Source organism: Amphiura filiformis, chromosome 15 (genome assembly GCF_039555335.1).
Source record: "Amphiura filiformis chromosome 15, Afil_fr2py, whole genome shotgun sequence".
In the NCBI taxonomy this organism is placed as follows: domain Eukaryota; kingdom Metazoa; phylum Echinodermata; class Ophiuroidea; order Amphilepidida; family Amphiuridae; genus Amphiura; species Amphiura filiformis.
Genome location: NC_092642.1, coordinates 40,910,890 through 40,935,009, shown reverse-complemented (window position 1 = coordinate 40,935,009; position 24,120 = coordinate 40,910,890). Strand labels below are relative to the sequence as shown.

General features: G+C 35.9%; 1 protein-coding gene across 1 annotated transcript; it reads right to left on the bottom strand.

Moving 5' to 3' along the window:
* Nucleotides 1-411: 411 nt before the first annotated feature.
* Nucleotides 412-24,108, bottom strand: LOC140171643 (uncharacterized). Its single transcript, XM_072194933.1, has 2 exons — nucleotides 23,975-24,108; nucleotides 412-5,135 (listed from the first exon to the last, which is right to left on the bottom strand). The coding sequence occupies exon 2, from the start codon at nucleotides 4,909-4,911 to the stop codon at nucleotides 3,553-3,555; it is 1,359 nt and encodes a 452-aa protein (XP_072051034.1). The 5' UTR covers nucleotides 4,912-5,135; nucleotides 23,975-24,108; the 3' UTR covers nucleotides 412-3,552.
* Nucleotides 24,109-24,120: the final 12 nt, after the last annotated feature.

Genomic DNA, 24,120 nt, shown 5'->3' with positions numbered 1-24,120 from the left:
CACAAATCCCGACCAGCACACAATCCAATTTGAAGAAAAAAAAGCATGGGAATGTGCCGGCGCGGGATTCGAACCCGCGACCTTCAGATCACTAGACGGATGCTCTAACCGGCTCCGACTGATACACAGTGGTTGAAATTGATTACTAATGTAAGCAATCGTGTTATATACAATACACACAAACAAATATAACGAAATTACACAAGTACAGTCAACCGTTACTGATGCTTAATCGTTTCCCCAGTATTATACAAGCAAAGTAGGCAATGGAGCAACACAACCTGCACATGAACAAATAAACATAATGGGGAACGATTAATAAACAAGACAAATCTCGACCGGTACACAACCGCACTTTATAAAAGCAAGGGAGTGTGCATGCGCGGGATTCGAACCCACGCTATGAATTTTCGTTACTTTCCATTCTTTTAAACATGGAGAGCAAAGGGCAACCTTTGGATGAGGGTACATTGCCCACTGTGATATGGCCTTTCTTAAATCGGAACAGACTATCAAAATTTACCGGTATTCTTTTCCGGCTATCTGTTTTAATACCCGGCCACTTTGCAATTGGAATTAGCTAATATAACGGGTGACTTTCGGATATTGACTTTTTATATTCCTACGTTTTGCTGGTTTTGCAACTCATCAGCACTCTAATAACACCCAGATCTACCCCAATTCGTGGTACCTTTTTTAATAGAATCTTCTCATTTTTTTATCCTCCTGTAACTATTCGTTTTGATGTTGATTTTGATATGGTTTTCATTATTTGACAAGATTATCCATTTCATTTTGACAAGAATCTGTTAAGTCCCCTTCTGACAAAATTTGATAAGTTGGGTCATTTTTGACCAGAATCTATTAAATTCTATAATGATTGACAAGATCGCCGTTTTGAATGACAAAGCAATCTTATCAACTTTAAAACGTTTCTTGTCATTTTGATGAGAATAGCCGAGTCAATTTGAAGAGAAATTTGTTATGTCTCCATCTAAATAGTTTCAACTTTGACAAGTTTAGTAGATCGCAAGTGTAGACATAAAAATGATATCAACTCTATGTTGTTGTTTTTTCTTCATAACTTGAATTGTAAGGCCTGTATACCGGAAGATATAGGCATACAGCTCCTCAAAACTAGGTCTGCCATGATTTAAGGAGTGCCAACTATGCCTCGTATCGCTTCGAGTTTAGCAGTGACGTCACAACTTTACAAAATACTGATAAAGGTAGTGGCTGGGCACTACTGGGCACAACCGGTTGCTTAAAGCAGTATGTACATTTTCAACATTCCATTTTACACTTCCTATACACTGACAAGGGCATATTATCGATAAACGCAAACATTTAAAAACCTACTGATAGTAAACATGTATACAGTTATAAATTTATTGTTTTATGTCAGTTTCTTTATGATGCTATTTTATAATCAGGACTCTGAGGTATTAGTTCACACTAGCTCTACCTGCTAAAATTATTTTAGATAATAAAAATAATCTGTTAACAATTTCTTGAAAAAAGAAAGAAATATATTAAGGCATCGGATAGCAACGCCTGCACACTGTTTTTGAGGGATATGAGAGCACACAAGACACGTCAAATTTCATTCTGCATTATAAGGAATGTCCTTCTGATATCAAATAATTTAGATTTTTTAATTCGCGATAAAATACAAATTTTATGAAAAATTATTTAAAATTTATATTTTGACATTTAACAGTCATCGAAATACACTTTATAAATTTAATGGTATGTAAAGTGTATGTAGCTGTCCATCATTTGAAAATTTTAACCTTTCGTATTGAAGGTATACATTTCCCCCCCCCCAAAAAAAATAAAAATTTAGGTTAAATATCAAATATTAAAAAAAAAATTGCATTGTATCAAAAATTCACAAAATCTAAATTATTTAGCATCTAATATGTGCTCTATACTGTGCATACGTTGCTATCCGATTCCTTAAAGATAAAAGTGTTAACGTCGTTTGACGTTATATAATACAAATTATATACATACAATCAACATTATATATATACATTGTTTTAAAAAAATAAGCGTGTCTTCGAATCAGGTGCTAGGTTCACTTCATCCGCCCTACCCTTAACCTTCAGAACTATATAGCGATGCATAGCTTTCGAATAGTGATACGTCTAACCCTTTATAGCGATGTTTCGCTATCGCTAAGTGATCAAGTGTAAATTCAGTCTAAAATTTGCTCGAAACTGTCGCAAATTTAACTAATTCCATGAAATTACCGTGTATCAACCTGCCTTAAGTACGCCCTCTACAATTTGTCCACTCTGAAGTACAAAGTGACATGCGCGAGTATACAGCGCGTAAACAGTGCGCAGTGCTGCGTCTCTGCTGCAGGTATGCGTGCCTTCAAAGTCGGCACAATGTGTGCGTTCGCGTCGGTACTTAGTACTTCAGAGCAGACTGACTGTATGTCTCAGGTGCGCTATGTCAAACTGGTATTTTCTGTACCAGAGGGTTCGTTATGTCGAATATCATTAAGGCTCGCTATATCGAAAAAGAAGGTTCTCTATGTCGAAGGTCATGTCATGTCACAGGTTCGCTATGCGAACCTTTATGTATATACAACAGATCAAACTCTTAACATATCGAACCTTACTTCATATTAGACAAAGCGAGCCCTTATTTCATATTCGACATAACGAACCTTATTACATATTTGACTTAGTGAATCTTCGACACAGCGAACCTTCGACATAATTAGAGCGAACCTTCGATATACCGGGCTGCTACCGCTGACCCCCCCCCCTTCCATTACGAAAGTACATACTTTACACCATTGGCTTTACATTAACACAGTGTCTCACCATATGACAAATTTATACAGGTAGTTTTGCCAAATTAAACAATACGTTATTTCTGCTATACATATATGCATAATACTGATATACATATTTTTGACAATTTAAAATTGTTTTTACAAATGCCTCGACTATTTCTGTGTTTACAAATTCAAGGCGGCAAAATATACAAAATATACATAAGGCAATTTGTTAATCAAACTGTTGTTTCTTCGTCATATATAACTATCCGTTTCGGAGTCGAAGCTTCGAAACCGTACCTTGGAATGATCGCCAGTTAAAGGAATACTGTCAATGTTTTCAGAAGTATTTAATAAAAGATACCGTTTGCTCGGTTTTCTCACGTAAAATCGTCTTTTAAAATCAAAATAGGTATACACCCAGAACAGGATAAGGACACAGGCAACGAGGCCTCCCCATCCACTTACCAAGAGCATAATTCTACCTGGATCTGCGTATTCAGTACATGTAAAATCTCTATATAGTTCATAGCCTTTATACAGAGTCTTATCAAAAACTAAAGTTGGTGATTCACATTTAATTTGTACGTCGACTGTAGAACCGTAGTGGCCTTGCAACCAGTCGTAATAGTCGTAGTAATCTATTATCCATTGGAGTTTACAGTCACACACAAACTCAGTGCCGCCTACATTGAGGAGACGAAGATTTTGAAGGCCTTGAAATGTTTCAAATTCTAAAGTTTGCAACCGATTTTGTTTTAATAACAAAATTGCAAATCTGTACCCTCAAAAGCGTTGATGGGTTCGATTAGTTTGATATTGTTATCCGACAAATCTAGTGTGTTCAAATTCGCCAAACCTCGCACTTCAGGTACGTGTTTTAATTTATTGTTCATCATGTAGATCTCCTCAATGGACGTGTATTCTTTGAAACCTCGCGAGTCAACAGTTTTGATACTGTTATCGTTTAAATAGAGTGATTGAAGATGAAACATATGTATATTTGTTAAAGGAGTTATATCAGAAATATGATTGGAATCTAATTTTAGCACCCGTAACTGACGCAGATCTTCGAATAATCTCTGGGGTAAATGTGATAATTTATTGTTGCTGATCGTTAAAATTTGTAACTTATGCTGTATACGAAAAACATCTTCTTCTATGACTTTCATACCATTCCAATCTAAGTTCAGTATCTCCAAATTGGATAAGTCAGCAAATATACCATTTTCAAGTTTGGTGATAGCGTTTTCGGCAAGATTGAGCACAATGAGATTAATGAGACCTTGAAAGCTACCCACAACCATCCCTTCCGCTGTATCATCCATTCGGTATTCTTCTTCCGTCGCAGCTGTCGGTAAATAGACTGACACTTCAGCAAAACTATCCAAAACATCATTGTCCGTTTTGGTGAAAATAGAATTGTTATGAAGGTCCAGGTGTATCAAGTTGGTGGTGTTAGCGAACTGGCCGGATGGAATGGACGATATTTCATTGTTAGCTATTGAAAAATTGGTTAATTTTCCAAGGTTCGATGTCATTACCATTGGCAAATTTGGTATACTGTTTGTGTCTAATTTTAGGATGGTTAGTCTGGTCAGATAATTCCAAGGTTCCTTAGACAATGTCCGAATCTGGTTACCTTGCAGTAATAATTCTCTCAATATCCGAAGGTGCTTTAAAGCAATGGGCACCTCACCAAATTTATTTCTACTCAGATCCAAATGAATCAGGAAACTTTGAGACTTGAAGAAATCTTCTTGTATTTCGTCCATTTGATTATGTGCCATTGACAGATACCTAAGGTCTGACAACTGTCGAAATTGTTTACTTTCTACCACGTTTAGTAAGTTACCATCAAACAACAATACCATTGTGTTATTGTTTAAAGGTGGTAAAATTGGTAAATTAGCGTAACTGCAGTTAGTTTGTAGCAGTATAATATCACACGTACAACTTTCCGGGCAAATGTCCGGGAAAGGTAGTCTACCCTCCGCTGGTTTGCACGAAAATGCAATAATGCACGCAATTGCCGTCAAAAAACACATTTGTTTATATCTTGGTCCCATCATTTTGACACTTTGATTGGTACAATAGTTTGAAGATTCAAAGAACATAATTGTAATTGCAACGAAGTTCACAACAGATTTGGCCCAATATTAAATTGGTGCTCAATGAAATGTTAAAAAAAGATGTTTAATAATAATTTTTTTTAAAGGTTAGTGCTGGTACATTAGCAGTAACAACGACCACACTTCTGACGTCTATGTAGAAAAGGGGTGTGGTTTGGTAACCATGGTAACAAAGACATCACATTTGTTAATGGCAAACCTATACGGTCCTGTAATATAAACAAAAAACAGAAAAGATCATTCACCTTTTGGAGGCTTCAAAAGGCTATTCCAGTTATAACACACACAACCCCTATGGAATACATTATCGTGGTATTCCACAGAGCGAGTGTATATTTCAAATAGAGCCACCCAATCAGATTACCCCATTTGAAATTCACACCCTGTGTGGACGATTAAGATAATGTCTTCAAAAGGGGTAGTATGGATTTCGAATGGAATAGCCCACTCCTTGATCATTTTGCTCGATCGAGCAATACGTTTACTAAATAGAAAGCAAAATTATACTTCTACGCTACTCAAATTTGGTACACTCAACGGAGCACTTTCACCCGGTCAACCGGTGTCTTCAGCGGATGTTATTGCTCTGAAGATTGTTGTTGCTAGTGATGTAGTACTAGGACACCTCCGATGTAGTATTAGTACATCACTAGCAACAACAATCTTCAGAGCAATAACATCCGCTGAAGACGCCGGTTGACCCGATGAAAACGCTCCGGTGATTGTACCAAATTTGAGTAGCGTAGAAGTATAATTTTGCTTTCTATTTAGTAAACGTATTGCTCGATCGAGCAAAATGATCAAAAAGTATAATTTTGCTTTCTATTTACGTTTACAGCTACGTATGAATATACAGTGAGCAAAAGAATTAAGGTAGTTGTGTTCACCCCTGTATATCCTAAATAAAGACAATTGTGTAAAAATTAAAACATGTAGCCGATGCCTGTACTCTTTAGGTCTGATTAAAGACCTTATTTGTTGAAATTGGTTGAGAATTAAAGAAACGGTGATCCGAAACCTAATAAAGATACGAAATAAAAAGTTGTACTTTCGTGTTCTAATCAATGAAAGCACGATGCTAGTGTTTCGTACTAATCAATGACAGCACGGCGGCAATTCTCTTGTTCGCGAACGTTTTGTGTGCAAATCAATAGGACATGCAATGTGGTAAACTGTAACTTTTATATTTGCATCTTCCTTGGGTTTTTGGCTTGTTGGGTCTTTATATCTTGAACAATATCAACGAATAAGGTCTTAAATTCAAGCTAAAAAGATGCAGCTATTGGCTGTTGGTTCCAATTATGACACATCTGTTTTTGTTTAGGATATACAGGGGGTGAACGTAACCGGTACCTTATTATTTGGCTTACTGTACATCATTATAATACGTTTATTAATATTATTATATAACCGTATTTACCTCGATAGAAAGCAAGAAAATAAACAAGGACATATTTCGCCTAGCTTTGGTAATTCTCGGTCCTTATTGTGTAAATAATGACAAAACTCGTATTTTTTAGAGTATTGTTTTTTAATTATCGGTCTTTTCCCGAATTAGGTGGAAACAATAATTATTTGCGTTGAATTGTATGACGTATTATGTAGGGTAACCAATCGTAAACTTGGCTTTCGGGATTTAAGGTCCGTTTATACTACCACCGCATTTGCGATGCGTTGCTTTGCGATGCGGTGCGTTGCCGCACTGCATCGTACTGCAAACTACTGCATTGCGATATCGCAATGAAGTTAAATACATTTTAACTTGGAAATGCGACTTTTTTCACTTAAGTCTGCAACATGAAAATATACTCATCTCGACGACTGTAAAAATAGATGGGCATATATCAAATGGAAGAAAGAAAATCCTATGTTTTTTTTTCTTCTTTTTTTGCGACAAATGTTATTTTGTTAATAAAATCAATTTGCCATCTGTACTCATATTTTGATGAGATTTTAGGAAAGAACTTGATATATTTTTATCCCATCTTGTATTGTTAAACATAAAGCACGATGTGTTTGCCAAAATATCATAGCAGGTTGTATTAATGAGGACAATGCTCAAATTTGCTGGCCGTATTACGTATCTTAAAGAATACGGGTGTTTTGTAATTATTGCTAAATATCGAGGCCAGAAGGTCCTATCTGAAATAGCTGTCCTATAGACATTTTGTATACATCTAAAAATATATAGCTGATTCTAATTCTAAAGTCTGCACAAAAAATACCCTAGCTGTTATAAACACGCTTATGGCTTCAGAACTGGTACTTGTTTTCACAATATTTCAACATAGATTGAGGGATGCTTTATTTACGCGCATTTTCATACTCAATTTTGTCCAATGTCGTTCAATAATAACAACACAGTGGTGCTTTTAAAGAAAAAATACTCGAATTTAAAAGTTACAATTTACAGCGATCAATGGTTATTACCCAAGTATTGTGGCACGTAAAAACTACCATAATCTTCCGCGCTGACTTCAAATCAATACAAATAGCTGCAACTTTTAAATTCGGACTTGGTTTCTTTAAATACACTGCTGTGATCTTAATATTGAATGAAATTGGACAAACGGGGTATCAAAATGCGCGTAAATAAATCGTCCTTCTTTCTATGTTCAAATATTGTGAAAACAATTATTAGTTCTGCAAGCTATATGCGTATAACAGCTGCGTTACTTTTTGTGCAGTCTTTATATTGTACACAACTACTTATATGACACTTGGCAGCTTTTGCAGATAGGATCTTCTTGTGTACTGTGTGTATTCAAAGCAGACAAACATAAAGAATAACATCAAACAGACAGACAGACGGACAGACAGACAGACACAGACAAAAGCAAGCAGCACATAGAGAAAAAGATATGCACACAACATAATAGGTAGTTTCATCATTCTTTTCATTTGACTGTGGATCTGGATCTGGATCTGGATGCTGTACTCCGATTAAGCAGGACAAGCCTACATCACATCAGAGGGGCAGACGACTACAATGTTTCTCCCGGGGTTTCTCCTAGCACCACGATCCATAGCTAGTGAGGCAAGAGCATCTGGGTGTAAATCGGCGTTGGTATTCCCCAACTGGTTCAGATAGCTTGCCCTTTGTTACCCTGTTCTCTTTTTGCCATGCGAAGGAACATAAAGAGCATATCTTTTACACAGCTCCTCCACTGGCATCCTCAGCATGTATGAGAGGAAGCGAAGTTACCGTTGTCTTACTAGGGTGATGAGAGGCTGCGTGTCAGTCACGGCATAGATCCATGATCTTGTAGCATATTGTGCCGAATGCATATTTTTACTTTATTTTCCATGTCACCGGATATTACCCAGGATTCACTGCCATATGGAAGCACTGTTACCACCTGAAATCACGTGATAATAAACAAGGGATGCTGGTCGTTCTGTCGTGTGGAGTACAACACCCCATGATAAGATACAGCTGTTGAATCAAAGACTAATAACACAAGTATATCAACCAAGACAAACAGTTATTACATTTCAGCAAAAAATGTCATTTATTTCTTTTTATTACCTTTGATCACAGAGTTTTGTGAGTATAAGTTGGGTCAAATTGTATACATTGGAGCATGTTGACTGATCCAGAAATATAATATCCCACAATGCACTGCTGAAATTGCAATAAAAAGCTTCTTTCTTAAAACTTTCTTTCCTGATATAGAGCTTCAAAGAAATAGAGAATCTTCATGAAAGTTCATGAAAGAGAATCTATTATCCGTGGATATAAGCGGGGTATTTATACCTATTCTTCTGTGGTAATATTTCAACATGTTTGAATATAAAAAGAAGTAATTTACATATTGGTTCTTCCAGGTGACTATTTTTTCTCTCGGTGAACATTAGTAAAATAAGATGACATTCAAGTGTGCAAAGAAACCCAAATATCGTCCGATCAGTTATTAAGTCGCCACGGCCAATTAAGGGTTGGTCTGACAACTTCAGAATTCGCCGTAGAAGTGATGATGTAACAGGAACAGGATTAACTACCATAGCAATTAAAAATAGATGAATACAATTTGTGAATATATAGCCCTGCACTACAACGTTCACTCGGTACCTATGCATAGAACCATAGATGTCAAAAAAATAAGTATCTTTGAAAAGAGTGGTATTGTATTTAATCTTTGATTGCAGACATACACATGTGATGAGTGCAACCTGCTTGTAGTGCAGGGCGGTATATTCAAAAATTCATCTATTGCCATGGTAGTTTATCCGACTATTACATCACTTCTACGGCGAATAGTTGCATAGGCAGATGTTGCATGATCAGCAAACATTGGCCCGGACTGTTCTGTGAAATACGATGGAAAAATGTTTGGATGCTGGTTATTCCATACTCAGGAGTACGACATCACATTGTGCAATTATCTGCTGGTGCACACCGCAATAACATGTTCAATATTCTCTATAGAATTAAAAATTCATCCGATTGTTTTATAAAGTAATACTGAGATTATTTTATTTATTTGGGCTATTCAAGTTAAAATCCATACACACCCGATTGGAAGACGTGACCTTAATCTCCCACACAGGAATGGTGTTACGTTACCTGAATTTGTGGCTACATTGAAAATCTACACCACCTGTGTGGGAGAATCAGGTCTTGCCTTCCATAGGGGGTGTATGTATTTGAATGGCCCATTCCTTTGGGTTTCTTTAAGTTTGCAATAATCAAAAACAGTTACATATACGTTACAGTATACTGAATATCATTTTATATTCCATTAAACCCAATTAATATTTAGTATGGTTCATATATAAATTACAAATCGTTTATCAAAATGACAGGTTTACATGTTCTGATTTATTTATGATGAACAGGGATTCTTTAAAACATCATGTGCAGTGTTGAAATATCTATGGTACCTCTATAGAGTGATGTGATATTGCGTCTGTGAATGTCACGCTCGATGGCCTCTTTGCGATATTATAGCACTACTACACGTTTATATTGCCCAATATCAAGAGAAAGTATTCCAGTTGATGTTTGTGTATTTCTATTTAAATTCGAATAAAGATTCAGGAATTTACACACAATTGAAAGTGGTACTATATGCGCGATGAGAGTGATATAATGACATGGTTTAATAAAATCAATTGATCTTTTCGGTAAATCCCATAAACCTTTGCGAGTACACCTGAGAACTCGTCATTTGACGTCACACCGATCTGCAATTCGCAGTAACGATGTTCGATAAACGATGTTCACATATGCGCAGATCGGCGTGACATCAACATGACATAGTTTAACGAAACCAATTATAGTCGCTATGTCAAAATGAGGTTCGGTATGACGAATACAAAATAAGGTTTGCTGTGTCGAATTTAACACTAGCCTTAACCTTAATCTTAACTCTTACCCTATCCATAGCCATCAAGAAACCATACCCCTAACCTAGACCTAAACCTAGCCTAAACACAGCCCTCATCCTATCTAGCATTATTACACATTCAACATTATATAGCAAACCTTATTTCAGATTAAACATAGCGAACCACCTCATTTTAAACTCGTTAACATCGAGCTCCTTGTACAATTATAGCCAAATTGTAAGCATCAATGGAACATCCAAAGCTCATGGTGAGATTTACACAATATTACAATATAATATAATTATTTATTATTATTATTAATATACCCTTTAGATGTTTCAGCTCTCGTCTACCTTATTACAACCGCACCTGGGTCTTACCATACAACGTGATGACACGCTCAGATAAGCAACCACCAAATTACGTCAGTTAATTGTGGTGTCATATTTTGCCTTCATTTTAGTTGATCATTTGGAAAGGTCTGGCGAGACCCCGTATGACACGCACAGATAAGCAACCACCAAATGACGTAAGGTACTTGTGGTGCCATCTTTTGCCTTCATTTCAGCGGATCATTCGGGTGGGTCTGGGAAACCCTCGTATGACACGCTCAGATAGCCAACCTCCAAATGACGTCAGATAATTGTGGTGCCATCTTTTGCCTTCATTTTAGTTGATCATTTGGAAAGGTCTGGCGAGACTCCGTTTGACACGCTCAGATAACCAACCACCAAATAACGTCAGGTAATTGTGGTGTCATATTTTGCCTTCATGGTAGCAGATCATTTGGATGGGTATGGCGAGAGCCCGTATGACACGCACAGGTAACCAACCACCAAATGACGTCAGGTAATTGTGGTGTCATATTTTGCCTTCATGGTAGCAGATCATTTGGATGGGTCTGGCGAGACCCCGTTTGACACGCTCAGATAACCAACCACCAAATGACGTCAGGTAATTGTGGTGCCATCTTTTGACTTCATTTCAGCGGATCATTCGGATGGGTCTGGGAAACCCCGTATGACACGCTCAGATAACCAACCTCCAAATGACGTCAGATAATTGTGGTGCCATCTTTTGCCTTCATTTTAGCGGATCGTTTGGATAGGTCTGGCGAGAGCCCGTATGACACGCTCAGATAACCAACCACCAAATAACTTCATCTAATTGTGGGGGTCATCTTTTGCCTTCATTTTAGCGGATCATTTGGCAAGACCCTCTTAGTTTGGTTCTTATAAACAAAGGTGATCTTATAGCCTATACTTCAAACTTGGTAATATTATAATTGAAATCGTCATTTCCGCAAACAAAAACAAAATTCGGGAGTACAAACAAAAAAATATTTGGCCTGTGTTTGTGAACATGTTAGATTTCTTAATTTTGCGAAGGCAAGATCAGATTATGACGTCATGGTCACGTCATATGAAGATTAATATTGTACTTCTTTTTGATATTTTGATATTTGATAGAAGAGATCAATAGCTACACATTACTTCCAAAATAACAGCAATGGAGTTTAGTACAGGAAATCCACAGAGGAATGTTACCCAAATACCACCCATGGTAGACGAGAGTTAAACATGTGAAACTGAACATCATACATGTAGTATAAGAATCTGTTGAACTTGTATGACCCATATGCTGAATTTTACATAATATAATTATACTATGCTAATATCCAACGAAGGTTTGTGAGTGATGTACCAGCACACGCAAACATACCCGGACACTACTAAAATAATAAAATTCAGTATGGTACAACCAGTTTTATCATATATAAACAGAAAGCCACCATGCTTTTTTACAATAATATATAACAAGTATTATTATAAAATTCAGGTGCTTAAAATGGATTATTTTTATGACCAAAGTGAAGCTGGACAATGTCGTAAATAGTCAATTTTCAGATTTCGACTGCTCAGTGCAAGTGCCAGAAGTTAGTAAGTTCAATAGCTGCCCTATGAAAATTGGGCAATATACACAGAGTATATTGTACTCATCTATACATGACAGCTATTGCAATTACCCACTTCTGGCACAGAGCAGTTGATTTGTGTAACGTCTGAAAGAAATTGTGGTCAATTTTAATTTGATGTGACCTAAGAAAGCCTAGTTTTAGCTGAAAACAGAACAATACGGAATTGAATGTATATAAATTAGTTCATAACAAATATGTCACTTTGGTGTGCGTCATTGTCCTCGGTTTCGTTGATTGTGTCCAATATTGGGTTATAACCAGTTTAAATCTATACATCCACTATGGAAGATTTAACCTTAATCTCCCACAGAAGGTGTCTGAATTTTAAATGGTGTTTACTTGAATGCGTGACTTCATTTGAAATCTGCACCGTGTGGGAGATTAAAGCCATGTCTTCCGTTGGGGTGTATGGATTTCAACTGGAATAGCCCAAGTTTTTGTCAAATTAACATATCTCGCAACTGACTTCAAATATCATCAAAAAAGTAGGCAAGATTTTTAACAGTTGAGCAATTGTTGCTCTTAATTTGCTTTCCAGAATGTACAATTTGTAACACTCAGTGTGACTTACTGCTCTACTCCTCTGACGTACAATGCATACTGTTCTGAACTCAATTCCATAGTGCATTCCGAGATTCTATGGTGTTTTACGTATACAAGTAAGTATGTAAACAGCTCAATGATACATAGCTAAAAATACATGCCTTAACACATTATAACCAATCACTGGGGTGTCACAAACGTTATCTAACTGTTAACATTGAACCATGTTGTAAACTAGACGACTGGTTTAGAATTAATGAGTTTGTTTGTTTGATTGTATTTGATTAGTATACGTGACTTGATTTGTCAACAACTTAAATGCAAAACGTGTACCTTGCTAGCATTTGTGTCATCCCCACGAATGGTCCATTATCATACATACAATACCAGATTACATTGCTGTCATGCCGCCCCAAAGGTACACTGCAACCCAACTACTTCATTGTTACTCAAAAGTACATGTGTTCTAGAGTACACACACTGGAATCACATGATGTACATACAGTATACCCACAAGTATTGGATTAGTACTGAATTTGTACTCTAGAGTAACAAAAAAGTAGTTTAGCAGCAATGTACCTCTGTGGTTGGCAGTAATACATGTGTGGAATCTGGTAACGAAGTTTTCAGCTACTCAGTGAACTATATCGGATATTGATACAAACATAATTCCCACAGATTTATTTAAATGAAATTATAACACCATTTGATTACATCGACGAGCACCTCTACACTGTCATATTTCTATTGCTGTCAACCCCAGAGGTACACTGCTGCCAAGCTACTTTATGGCTACTCTAAAGTACCAGTGCAGTACCAATCCAGTACCAGTGTGTGTACTGTACAAGTGATTCCGAAGTGTCTAGAGTACCCATACAGGTACTCTAGAGTACCAATGAAGTACCTGGGCAGCAGTGTACCTCCGGGGGTGGCAGCAATAGGAATCTGGTAGTGTACCATAGGAATATTACAGTTTCCTACATGTACGCGGTGCTTGCACCTCTGGTATCAATTTGACGTCATTCGAGCGTGCTGATTAACGTAAGCGACGTCGAATGGACCTTATCACGTGTACAAGCGCCACATATACGTAAGGAAAGCTATTCATTTGTGTCATGTGAATTGAATTACCCCCAAACCAACTTCGCAGTCTGCATAATTTCGAGACAGAATTACATTATCAGTGTTACAAAGCGTTTTCGCTCTAACACTTTGAAGAACAACATACTGAAAGTAATTAGGTGTTTCAAGATTCCGACAGATTAAGTAACTGACAAATTTAAAAGTATAATAAATAACATATGTTTCCCAACGGCATGCATTTTTGTTTTTCAAAACTACCACAATGTCGCCAATCGGAGGGTTATGGTAGCACCGTACCAGCTCACTGCCATCTGATGTCCTGTAAGTTGACCAAATAGCTCGGCTGCTTCCTTCATGCTTCGCTCGCGGTATTCGAGGAGTGTCGCCGTTGAACGGGGCTAGTCGTATACGTATGTTAAATACGCTTTTCCATGGAATTGAGTTCATTATACATAATCCTATAATTACTCCTTCAGTCCATCCATGACCGGGATCGGGACTCGGGATCGCGACGCTGTCTCAGCCCTGAATTTCCAGACACTTGACATATTTTAAGGGGTCTCATAGCGACCTTTCTCAGGTTAGCCTCTGTTGAAGATGTTGTAAACATGCCATACACTAACTATCATGTGGGAGCAATGCCATGTATGTTATCTGTTTACGAAATTTTATATCTGGTAAAAGCACATTTTTTAATCATGTTTGGTTTGTTACACACTGCATTGTTAATTATCAACCAAAACATACCGGAAGAGTGACTTGAACCAAATGCGGATCCATTCTTCATATATGTTTGGGAAGAATTGCTAACCATGAGATATAAATTGCGACCATGCCAAAAATGTAAAAATGATTCTTATTGGTTGTGAGTACTTGAATAAACCCGATGGAAAACCGCAGTAAAATGGGGAACCAACTCAAAGTGTAACAGTAAATGTAGAAACTCCCTGTTACTGAACCCACACAGGAATTTATAGAAGATATAACAATTCGTGAACAAATAACCGGACAAATAACATAATATATATGACATGTACTGACACATGACATTTCTCATGCAATCATGTTCAACCGGGGTCTAATCTGGAAAGTGTCGCCCTGAGAAGACCCCTTATTGGCTACGCTTAAACAATTTAACATTAGACTCATTATTTACATTATAATTGACAATGTACCATGCATTACACGAATTGCATAACATTAATATACAAAGTGCACCTTTAATGATTAAAAGTGAGTTGACTTGCACTTTTTGCATATGTGATACCTATTCAACTATTCAAAGACAAATTGCAATACAGTGACATTTCAAAGAATGCTGACATTTTTAACAGTCCAAATACCAATTAGCCTAATGGGTCGGTCTTTAAATACGTACATGGTAAATTGCGATTGCAAATGATGGTGTTCCATTTTTAGAACCCGTTACATTCTAAAACATGTATATTGTACAATAGTCCGGTTACAACTTTTGTCACTATATATAATACAAAATGTGGCAATAATACTGTTATATAATAGAAAAATACATTTTCATTTTATGTTTCAAACACAATATTTCTGTTATAATACATCGATTGGGGCGCGAAATTGCATATTTAAAGTTTCTGGGCAGGAAACACTTACATGTGTAATTTTACCTATGAAATGCCAAACCTCTTATGTGCATTTTCGGTTTAAAAAAATGTAACAACAATGTACCACCTTTGTTCGGGTCAAGTTGGAAAAAAATTATAATAATGACTTTTTAAATTAATTTTTAAACAGTTCTCTCATCAAAATAGTGATTTTAATTTATGTACATGTATTATATTTTGTCACCACGTCCGTAGGACTTTATCAGATTGGCAGTCTGTGAGTGCACTCTAAATTTTGCAACGTTTAATGTAGTTGTGAACAAATGGTTGAACCATTTGTTGCACTCTTTTGATGCTACGTACTTGTAATTACCATTAAATGACCATGTTAGTCTTTTGGTAAAGGGCTCATAATTGTTAGAAGACAATTTCTTTGCTCTTTATACAAATGTTTTCGGGACAATTATGTGTTAGTGCACTAACACATAGTTGTCCCGAAAGTATGCGTTTGTATTTTCGGGACAATTATGTGTTAGTGCAATATAAATAGCAAAGAAATTACTTTACTAAATTACCTATTCCAAAAGACATTTGACACATGTGTCTGTTTTATTGGATTTATATTGTCATAGGCACTCTATGTACACAGGTTTATTCAAAGTACGTAGCATCAAGACAGTGCAACAAACGGTTCAACCATTTGTTCACAACTACATTAACCGTTGCAAAATTTAAAGTGTGGTTTGAGCTAATGATGTATATAGAAGTAGCCTACATATCTAATCAACTTTTTAAGTCTCATATTTTGGGGTACCTTGCAAAAATGACAATCGCCACACGGATCGTTTTGTTTCTTTTACCGAAAATGGGCCATTCCAGTTGAAGTCATTACACCCCCTGTAGAAGACACGACCTTAATCTCCCACACAGTGAGTGTGAATTTCAAATGGGGTTATATGAATGATTGAATACACACCCTGTGTGTGAAATCAAGGTCATGTCTTTCATAGGGAGAGTATGGATTCAACTGGAATGGCCCAATGCACATGGTTTTGCACATCTAATTACATCATGAATTTGTATTTCAAGCCCAATGGCGTAATTTACTAAAATAGCAGCACTCTAAATTTTACAACGGTTAATGTAGTTGTGAACAAATGGGTGAACCGTTTGTTGCACTCTCTTGATGCTACGTACTTTGAATAAACCTGTGTACATACAGTGCCTTGTTATGACAATATGAATCCAATAAAACAGACATATGTGTCATCAAAAGGGCTCGTAATTGGTAAAAGTAATTTCTTGGCTATTTATATTGCACTAGCACATAGTTGTCCCGAAAATACATGGTGTAATTTGTATAAAGAGCAAAGAAGTTGTCTTCTAACACTATCAATTACGAGCCCTTTACCAAAAGACTAATTTTGACACATATGGCCATTTGTTTAGTATATCAAAGCACTGCATGTACACAGCTTTATTCAAAGTAGGTAGCATCAGGAGAGTGCAACAAACGGTTCAACCATTTGTTCACAACTACATTAACCGTTGAAAAACTTAGAGTGAGGGTGTGTTTTTAAGATGACGCATAACAGTTTAAACTACGTAGATATCAACATTTCAAGGGTTTTGTTTAAATATCAATATGTAATAAATGTACAAAGGACTTCGGAAGGTTCACTTTAGAATTCAGAAGATTTTGAGGTTCTTATATATTATGCTTTCAGTAAGAGGTTGCTAAAATGAACTTTAAAGAAAGTTTTAACAGTTTTGCCGTCGTCAGCCTCCATTTTTCATAAAATGAATGTTGTAGTATTAAGTACAAAATTCATAGCAAGATATCGGTGAAAGTTTTATTTTAGTATAAATATTACTTTGAAAGTATTGCTGTAATTTGTGATGGAACTGCAACTTATTTAGGCCGATGTATACTTCTATCTTCGCAACGAGCGATTGAGTATTGGCCAATGAAACTGAATGTTCCTTTCAAAGTACTAAGAAACGATCTACTTCATTGGTCATATCTCAAACGCTAGTTGTATCGTAGTCACTATAATGGGACCATTACTGGGCAGTTAAACGTCATCTTAATAACAAAGGTGGCATTATTAAGAAAGTATGTTTGTATTTATTTAACTCAAATTCAATGTAAAATATATAATAATCTGTTAATCAAACATTATTGCATATAGGAAAACTGCAGATTATTTTAAGCTTGTTGATTGCTCATAAATGCATTTTTTTACTTTAATTTTTGAGAAATTTCAATTCCTCTGAGTACTCCTTTGTTTGAATTTCATAATAATTTAAATTTTACTTTAATTTGAAAAATCCCAAATATTTCCACACATATTGCAGATAAAAAGAAAAAGACAAACTTGTGTATAAAACTTGTAGCATGTTTGGTAGCAAGCAATTACAAAATACATTTAGGCAACACATCATGAATATTTTTCTGCAACAAGATAGACCTGCCAGAGGTACGTCACATTTCATATCAAAAATTATGAAATATTTTCATTGTTTACAGTGTATGCCTACTGTTTGATGTTTTCATATTTAATATAGAATTATTGGCTCAATCAATGAACTGCGAGCTCACTCTAAATTTTGCAACAGAAAATATAGCTGTGAACAAATGGTTGAACCGTTTGTTGCACTGTCTTGATGCTACGTACTTTGAATAAACCTGTGTACATACAGTGATTTATTATAACAATATAAATCCAATAAAACAGCCATAGTTCTCAACTGTCTTTTAGAAAAGGGCTTGTAATTGGTAAAAGTAATTTCTTGGCTATTTATATTGCACTAACACATATTGTCCCAAAAATAAAAACGCATACTTTCGGGACAACTATCTGTTAGTGCATTAACACATAGTTGTCCCGAAAATACATGGTGTGATTTGTATAAAGAGCAAAGAAATTGTCTTCTAACAATCACGAGCCCTTAACCAAAAGACAAATTATGACACATGTGACCATTTAATGGTAGTTATATCATATATATAAGCACTGCTTCTACACAGGATTATTCAAAGTACGTAGCACCAAGAGAGTGCAACAAACGGTTCAACCATTTGTTCACAACTGCATTAACCGTTGCAAAATTTAGAATGAGGAGCAGTGGAGCAAGAAAGCCCTTCATGCAATAGCTGCCATATGGACATTTCACCATTTTGTATTATGTTATTGTACATATCTGACACCTAGCAGCTATTACAGTTAGGGTAATCTTTCACTTACCATTAATATAATTTTACAAACCAAAAGGAATAATGTGTAACAAAACGACCAAGCAGCTGAAATGCATGGTACTAGTTAAATCGTAAGGTTGGTTTAACCCTGGAATTATAGAAACCTTTGAGTCTTGTAACTGCTAAATTATTGGTCTAAAGTATACAAAGGTATATTTAGAAAATTGGCAAAGACGAATCCACCTGTGAGGTCAAATTTGGGCACAAATGTCAGTTTTGGAGAAAATCCCCCAACAAATATTCTTGACCCAAATTTTTCGGGCATAACAAAAACATTCTTAAGGGATCTGGAATGAGCGTTTCGACAGTATTTTTTGTGCGACATGGGAGCACATCAGACATATCGAATTGCATTCTGAATACGAAGAATGTCGTTCTGATATCAAATAATTTTCATTTTTTGAAATTCACGATATAATACAAAATTTATGACAAATTATTAAAATTTGATATTTTTCACATTTTTGATATACAGCCTGTCTCAAAAAAATTGTGCAAGTGAAAAGCGCCCTCTTTGTCAATTACAAAATACTGTTGTGATATAATGTTTACATCAATGTCACGGGCGCAGTCTTAGCTCTCAAATGCCGTTTGTTTTGTTCAATTTGCTTGTTCCAATTTCGAGATATGTTTATTTAACAACGAAAGGGTAAAATCACAATTGTGCCACTTTTACTAGGGAAGAGAGCTGTAAATCAATGATAGCTGATGCTGATGTTGATGCGTCTAATGCACTCCCCCTTTCGGGGCGCACGCATTAGACGCATCAACATCAGCACTATTTGTCTAATATCTCTACCAACAAGTAATATGCGTTCATTAACCTATAACATATATAAGTGCGCAATATTTGTTTGTCTTTTAACATGTCTTAAGTGACTTAGAGAACAGTATTTACCATGATAAAATCATTGACATGCGCATGCAAAACAGCAGAATGTGAAATCCATTTTTACAACAGAATGTGAAGTATTTATTTATCTTTTAATCTCTTTTAAGTGGAAAAAGAGAATCATCATTCCTGCACCATGATAAAACAGTAAAAACAGTAAAAAACTTTTTGTATTGTGTATTCTTTTGATTTCATGAAGGAACTCTTGATAAAGTTGATGCTATCACTGTTACATGTAAAGCCCTCGTCCATAGTAAAAGTGGCACAATTGTGATTTTACCCTTTCGTCTTTAACTAAACATATCTCGAGATTAAAACAAGCAAATTGAACAGAACAAACGGTATCTGAGAGCTAAGACTACACCCTTGACGTTGATGTAAGCATTATTTCACAACGGTATTTAATTGCCAGAGAGGGCGCTTTTCACTTGCACAATTTTTTTTGAGACAGGCTGTATAACAGTCCTCGAAGTAAATTTTATAAATCTAATGACATATTCTTAAAGCGTAAGTAGCTGGGAGGAAAAGCCGACGATCAAATGAAAATTTTATATTTGAAGATATGGATTTTTTTTCCCAAAAGACCTAATTTTTTTGGTGTTTTGGGGAAAAAATCCATATCTTTAGTACGAAAGGTCAAAATTTTCAATTGATCGTCGGCTTTTCATCCCACCTACATACACTTTAAGTATAAATCATCAGATTTATAAAGTTTACTTCGAGTACCGTTAAATATCATAAATATCAATTTTTAATCATTTGCCATACATAAAATGTGTATTACATTGCGAATATGATATGTCTGATGTGCTCTAATGTCCCACAATAAATACTGTCCAAACGTTCATACCCCACCCCTTAAGTAAACAATTTTTTTATTAATTTTTAAAAACTAGCTATTGATATTTAGGAAACATTTTTTAAATTTTGACCAACTTTGAGAAAATTTGTCCAAAAATTGCTGAAAATGCTAATTTTTGCCTACAAGAATTACAAACAAGTCCGCTTTTAGCAGAGATTTCAACCATTTTTTGGCAAAGTTGGTCAAAATTCAAAAAAATATGTTATGTTGCCTGAAAAAAGGGGCTTTAGGGATTTTTTTATGGATTCATCAAGTCTTTGCCATATACTTTTATATACTAGCACTTAAGACCGAGAATTTAACGGTTTTCAGACCCAAGGGTCTCCATAATTCCAGGGTTAACATGATTAAGACCAACCTTAATTAAATTACATTTGCTTTAATACATCTTAATACACTACAATTTTGTCAATTATATTTTAACAAAAGTATAATTTCCCATCACATTAATGTCGCACAATAGGGTTTGATATAGACAAAATGTCAAAAATCTTCATTGAATAAAACTTTCTTTGCATTATATCGAATACTGCCATACCAATGTGGAAAATTTAAGAAAAGTCTTTTGACATTTTGTATAAACATGATAAAGCGCACTTATTTGTTTTTCCAACGAAATGAATCAATACTTCGTGCAGTTTTGAGGTAACAAATGGAAGTTACCAAACTGTCTATTTTCATGATTTTATTTTAAACCGTACTCCTTTGGCAAAAGACTTAAACGAAACCTTCCACGGCGTGAGTGTGAATTTTAAATAGCCCATTTGACATTTTGTATAAAGCGCACTTATTTTTTTCTCGAACGGAATCAATACTTAGTACAGTTTTGAGGTAAATAAGAGCTTTTCATGTAAACAAGTTCTGTTTCAAAACGCCAATGTGCGTCACAATCAACCCTTTATTTTTTGAAAATTTATACAGGCAGTTTAAGTGTTCGTAAATTTGTATGGTTCTGCTTGAATATATCAATTGTCCTTCGTATTCAAGTTTTTATTCAACAAAGATACCAAAATCTCCCATCACACGAAAAAACGAATCTCCCTTCCAATTACGAAAACGAAAACGTTTCTTTTTCACGTTTCCGCAAATGGTTTCTTGCACCACTCATTACCAACAATATAATGGGATTTGTCGGTCAACTTATGGAATTATAATAATATTGTAAGATTAAAAAACCTGCATAAAATCAGAGAAATCAGAGTTTTGTTATGCATGCAAAACGGCGAACTCATAAGATGTTTCATCTGCGTTGTAAGACGTCGCATATACAGTAATATTCCATGACTTAGTATTTTTTCCGTTTGATACAAACTCGCAAAATATGCATTTTGTTCTGTATAAAATAGCAACTTAACCTAAAAGAAATTAATATTTACACTGTAGTTTCTTCATCAAAATTGCAATTCAACATATCAAGACTCTCTGTATCCGATTCACAACTTCTGAGGCGCACTTTATCCTGTTCTTTCAGCACATATGGATGGAGATGGTGGTACGGTAAGCCGGTACTTTCATCTACATTATGTATTAATAGATAACGCTTTCGAGGTTTTCTGATGTAAAATCTTTTCTTGAAATCAAAATACACATACATCCAAAAGACGAGCAAAAAGAATGAAACGATTCCACTCCAAGATGCTATCAGAATCATTACACGGTGAGGGTCGGCATACTCGGTACAATCTAGTGAATCTATTCCCATGAAAACGCCGTCATATAAGGCCAAATTTTTCAACATATTTGGAGATTGGCAAAACATCTTCTTATCCAGAGAAGTTCCATCGGGCATGTACAGCCATGCATATTCATAAAGATTGTACTCATCCATGACCCAATTCAACTGACAGTCACATATGTACCTGTGTCCCGTCGCGTCTAAAACTTGCAGGTGTTTGAGGTCGACAAATGTGGTGAATTCTAAAGATTCAAATCTGTTGTAAGGTAAGTAGATCTCTCGAATTGATGTTCCTTCAAAAACATTAATAGGAAGGATTTGTTTAATGCGATTATTTCCTAAGTCTAATACTATCAGATGAGTGAGGTTTTGTACATTTAGGAATTCAGTCAACCTGTTGTGACTTAAATATATTTCTTGTAATGCTTGAAAATATTTGAAACCTGGAGGAGCGATGGTTTTAATACGATTGCTCTTCGCTGACAACTTTCTCAGATGGAACATGTGAACGCGAGTCAACGCTGTCAAGTCTGTAATATGATTGTTATCCAAAAAAAGCTCTTCCAATTCTCTGAGATCTTCGAAGAGTGTTGGATGTAACTCTGTCAACTTGTTCCTGCTTAATGATAAAAACCGAAGATGAATATGACGACGAAATACATCTGCTTCAATGTGTTTCAATTCATTGTCATCTAGCAGTAATGTACGCAACTCACCCATATCATCCAATATACCTGACACAAGCTCCTGTATTCTATTCCCTTTTAAGTTGAGTACTTTGAGAATTGACAAACCTCTGAAGCTGTTCACAACAATACCTTCAGCCATGTCATCAACAGCGTATTCTAAGTCTGGAATAGCAGTAGGCATGTCAGAAGCATATGGAAAGTAAACAACACCCCTGTCATCTGGAGACGACAACGACTGCACATTGGTTGATATTTGGTTGTAAGAAAGATCGAGGTATTCAAGATTACTCATATTATAAAATTGACCGACGGGAATAGCAGTTATGTTATTGTAACTAACCGACATTTCGATCAGTTTATTAAGTCGTGACGTCATGACTAATGGTAGATTCGGAATGCCATTGTTATCCAAGTGTAATCTCTCTAGACGAGTGAGGTTGCACCAAGGCACTTTGGAGAGCGTCCGTATTTGGTTGTTCGCCAGTTTTAAATCTTTCAGTATTCTTAGATGCTCAAGAGCGACTGGTACTTCTCCAAATTGGTTTCCATTGAGATTCAGCTTGAGTATCTTTTTCGGGTACAAGAAACTATTTCTTTCGATTTCATCAATAGTGTTGTTCTCCAAGGATAAATATCGGAGATTTTTCATTTCAGAAAAATCCATCTTGTCTATCATCATTAGACTATTTAGATCAAATATCAACATTCTTGTATTGTTTCGTATATTAGGTAGTTGGGCTAAACCCATGCCAGTACAGTCAACTCGTGAGACAATACTATCGCACTCGCAAATATCCTTACACGTTTCAGATACCGGGAGTCGCGCCCATGCTGGTTTAAGCATGATAGCAACAGTTTGCACTATGGTTAAGACCATAGTCCTTGCCGCTCCTTCATTTATCATGATGATGCATTACATGAAAACCCACCACCACACATGTTATATACAGCTACCAGCACAGAGGATTTATACACGCAATATCAACAGATATAGCCAACAATGATTGTATGGGTTTTAGAAGCATGTTCCTAACTTTGCAAAGCTAGAAGATCAGAAAGGACAGAGAGAGAAGATGTTTATTTAAGTTGGAAGCGAGTGAGAGTGCGAAACACAGTGCACGACATATAATGTGGATGTTTTGCGTGGGTGGATATATACCTGGCGTGCTCAGCTGCATTGTCAAAGTTCAAGTGGATGGAGCGACCAAGTTCAACAAAAACACTGTGGCTGGCTTTTGACTCTTCTTCAACTATTTTAGGCTGGTGTGATGTATTACAACTGCTTACGTCACTGAGATCTGTAAT

Bases quoted from the DNA above. Each gene is read 5' to 3' on its own strand.
- LOC140171643 (XM_072194933.1), bottom strand. From the start codon at position 4,911: ATGTTCTTTGAATCTTCAAACTATTGTACCAATCAAAGTGTCAAAATG.